At 44.4% G+C, this 3,989-nt stretch overlaps 1 protein-coding gene across 2 annotated transcripts in view; it reads left to right on the top strand.

Annotated features, from left to right (window-relative positions):
* Positions 1-3,989, top strand: part of MAPKAP1 (MAPK associated protein 1) — a 269,365-nt gene that overhangs the window by 210,894 nt on the left and 54,482 nt on the right. For both annotated transcript variants that reach the window (XM_085882336.1, XM_085882335.1), the window contains exon 7: positions 2,404-2,511. In XM_085882336.1, the coding sequence (XP_085738462.1) occupies positions 2,404-2,511 (108 nt within the window). The remainder of the gene's footprint in view (positions 1-2,403; positions 2,512-3,989) is intronic.

The raw sequence follows: 3,989 nt of genomic DNA, 5'->3' as shown, positions 1-3,989 counted from the left end.
GAGGAGGCAGAGGGGTGGGAGAGAGGAGGCAGAGGGGTGGGAGAGAGGAGGCAGAGGGGTGGGAGAGAGGAGGCAGAGGGGTGGGAGAGAGGAGGCAGAGGGGTGGGAGAGAGGAGGCAGAGGGGTGGGAGAGAGGAGGCAGAGGAGGCAGAAGAGTGGGAGAGAGGAGGCAGAGGAGTGGGAGAGAGGGGGCAGAGGAGTGGGAGAGAGGAGCCAGAGAGGTGGGAGAGAGGAGGAAGAGGGGTGGGAGAGAGGAGGCAGAGGGGTGGGAGAGAGGAGGCTGAGAGGTGGGAGAGAGGAGGCAGAAGAGTGGGAGAGAGGAGGCAGAGGAGTGGGAGAGAGGAGGCAGAGAGGTGGGAGAGAGGAGGCTGAGGGGTGGGAGAGAGGAGGCAGAGGAGTGGGAGAGAGGAGGCAGAGGAGTGGGAGAGAGGAGGCAGAGGAGTGGGAGAGAGGTGGGAGAGAGGAGGCAGAAGAGAGGGGGCAGAGGAGTGGGAGAGAGGAGGCAGAAGAGAGGGGGCAGAGGAGTGGGAGAGAGGAGGCAGAGGAGTGGGAGATAGAGGAAGAGGGATGGGAGAGTGGAGGGAGAAGAGTGGGGGAGAGAGAGGAAGAGGGGTGTGAGACTTCACTTTTGTATACCTTTATTTATACAAGCTTAGAAAAAGGTTCCACGTAACATACAAAACAAGTCATAATAAAAAGGTTAATTATAATGTTAATTATAGTAGATAGTAGCATAATGTTAATTATTATAGATAGTAGCATAATGTTAATGATGGTACTATCACGATGTTCTGGGATGAAAACCTGGATTGTTGCATGTGTGGAGGACCGTTTGCAAAATATGCTTTTGAATTTTATTCTTACTGGATGTTATTTGAAATATTCAGGGCAAGACTTGTTTGTGCACAGCTCTGTGTATAAAGTTTTAAATCCAAATCCAGTTTATCTATGACACATGATGGAGATAAAGTTCCTGTCATCCTGTAAACATACCTTAAATTGCTGTCGGTCCAGCGGTGTACTGCCATTCGGCTTGTTCGTCGGAGACAATTGCATTGCCAAGAATCGTACAACTTCCCAACTGACTTTAAATTCAGGTTTCCAAGCAATACGTCATAATCTTCCCGATAAGCTTGGTGCATTCCGAGCTCCTTTGGTCTCTGCTTTCCAATATCGTGGTGAGCCTTCGGGTTAATGTACCATTTCCGTGACGATGATGTTTGTGGAACGCTTTTGAATCATTACATTGGAAAGCACACTGATTTGCAAAACAGTTCCATGTTTCTGTGTTTCGCTTGCCTGTGAATATAAAGCAAGCACCAGTGGAGTTCTAAACCGTTCATGGCCAGCAGGGTGCTTGCTGCTTGGCCTGAATAATCTACATTTGAACCAAAAACCAAACATCAGTTGTCCTAAGGCTGGAGGGTATCTCATATGAGTGGTCACGTCTGGAAACTTTGCACTGAACAAGACAGTTTTCACATGAAGCTTAATTTTTAGCTCACCTGGAACGTAGTTCCGGGGAGCTTATGGGACGGCGCGTCGTCCGTCCGTCCACAAATACTTCATCTTCTTCTCTGAAACAGCACATGCTATTTTGATGAAACTTTACCACAATGTTCATCACCGTAGACGTACCGAAGTTTGTTCATGGCATAAAAAGAAAAACATCAGGCCCTAAGGGGGTCTACGGTGGTTGCCCCCCAGAATAGGTATTTGCTTTCTTCTCTGAAACTACACACAATTTTGATTAAACTAGACCACAACCTTTATCACCCATGATATAGCAAAGTTGGTTCATGTCATGAAAAAAAAAAATCCATAGGTATTTACTTTGTTCTCCATTACATATTTTGTGGGTCATCCATGCCTATCAGTGGTTCCCTGGTTATCTTATCCATCCACGACCAGGTGAGCACCCAGGGGTATTGCCCCGATGTTTATAAATACGATGTTGTTAATAGTTTCCTTGAAAGGTAAAAGTCGAGTCTGTAAGCTCCATCGATAAATTGCTTTTGCCATACCTTGTGGAGGATTTTTTGGACGGGTGGCGATCACATGGTTTATTTGGAGTGATATGTTTGTAAACAAGTTATTAGTGGGAAGGTGTAGGTGATGTTGGTTCCACAGTAGACCTCATGTAACAGGATGAACACTTAGTTCATTGGGTGTTTTTACCCAGTTTTAGACAGCTGACCTATTTTATTCCGAGAGGATGGAGAGTGAGTGCACTTTGCTTCGAGCTGTTTAACCTGGGTTTGATTCCCAACATTAGTGTGTGTGTGTGTGCGTGCGTGCGCTGATAACCAAAGGAATTTTAAGTTCGTATATCAGTTTTTGTGGAAACATTGAGCAGTGCTCTTGGTTATAGCTATTTTACGTAGCCCTGATTCGTGTGTACAGAGCTGCGCTACCGTCTGGAGAAGCAAACGGAGGATGAGACAGCTGTGGATCTTAATAGCAGTCTCGAGAGCCAAGGAACCCTTGAATTCTGCCTCGTGTGTGACAACGGTCAGTGCCACATTTCCCTTCTCATTTTTAGCTCACCTGGAATTGAGTCAGGTGAGCTGATGTGATCGAGCACTGTCCATCGGTGAGAAAGTGAGTGCGTGAAGGGAGTGAGTGAGTCAGTCAGTCAGTCCGCAAACACTTCACTCATTATCGCTTGAACCGAACACACAATTTCAATGAAACTTGACCACAACCTTTATCACCTGTGATGTACCAAAGTTTGTCATGGCATTAAAAAAAAAAAAATCAGGATCTCGAGGGGTCTGTGGGGGGTTTAAGTGACTCTTGCTCTTGATCCAGGTGAGCTTCAGGATGCGCAGTCCTATTTTTATTCACTTGGTGCCATCAAGTTCACCTAGTGGAATGTAAAGCTTAATGCGGGTTACCTGTAAGTGTTAAAATGCACATTAACATGTTGAAAGCACAATTAGACTAAAACATGTCACCAGCCAACAGTTTGATGGAAATTTAACTGAACCATACCAAGTCTTGATGCATAGCATTTGTTGCACTGCAACCTATTGTGTCCATTTGTGTATGGCATGGTTATAAGTGTGAATGTGCGAAACCCACACAAATACGTGAACTAAACTGACAAACAGCTTCCCAGGAATGGCCAATTGTGAGAATTCTGACATAAATTAAGATTTGCTTGTGGTTATTGCATCCCCTATGATGAGGTTTGTAAGAACTGAATTGGGATTTAAAATCTTGCGAAACACACACAAACACTTTGATTCGCCACATAGACCAGGGTTGATGTCATAAACGGAATGCTGAGAGTGATTTGTCAAACCTATCGAAACACTGATAAGCTAATCCACAGCACATGGATACTGTGCTTGCTTATGCTGATGAGGAAGTCCAAACTTGAGTTTAAAACTACCTTTTAAATTTCTGTAATCGAGCCTTGGGAAGGGGAAGACCAGAAAAGAAAAGGTTTTGTAACAATAGAAGAGCATCAAAAGAGTTAATTGTTGGAATATAACTAGAACGGCACTCGGTCGAGTACATACCTCCGCCAGGCTGAACAGTTTACGTTTTGTATCCCACTGATTGGCCGGATCTGCATTCGGACCTGAACCAAAATCTAATCGGCTTGTTCTTGTCACCTACCCAATTCATCCACCAAGTTCTGTCTGAATCCGTCCATAACTTTTTGAAATATCATGCTATATATTGTTTTTACGCCCTTCTCTCAATGGTGAAGAATCACTTTAAAAATGAAAAAAATTATTTGTATCCATATCCAGATCTGGATCTTCACCAAAGTCTCATCAATTTGTCCTTGTAACAGACCCAACCTGTCCACTAAGTTTCGTCCAAATCCGTCCATAACTTTTTGAAATATCATGCTATATATTTTTTTTAGGCGCATCTCTCATTGGTGAAGAATCACTGAAACATTAGGATCTGGATCTTCACCAAAATCTAATCACTTCGTCCTTGTCACACACCCAACCTGTCCACCAAGTTTC

Source organism: Eptatretus burgeri, chromosome 5 (assembly GCF_056783735.1).
Source record: "Eptatretus burgeri isolate ZD-2024b chromosome 5, Ebu_testis_v1, whole genome shotgun sequence".
NCBI classification, from domain to species: domain Eukaryota; kingdom Metazoa; phylum Chordata; class Myxini; order Myxiniformes; family Myxinidae; genus Eptatretus; species Eptatretus burgeri.
Note: the sequence above shows the minus strand (reverse complement) of the source record. Positions and strands in the feature narration are given on the sequence as shown.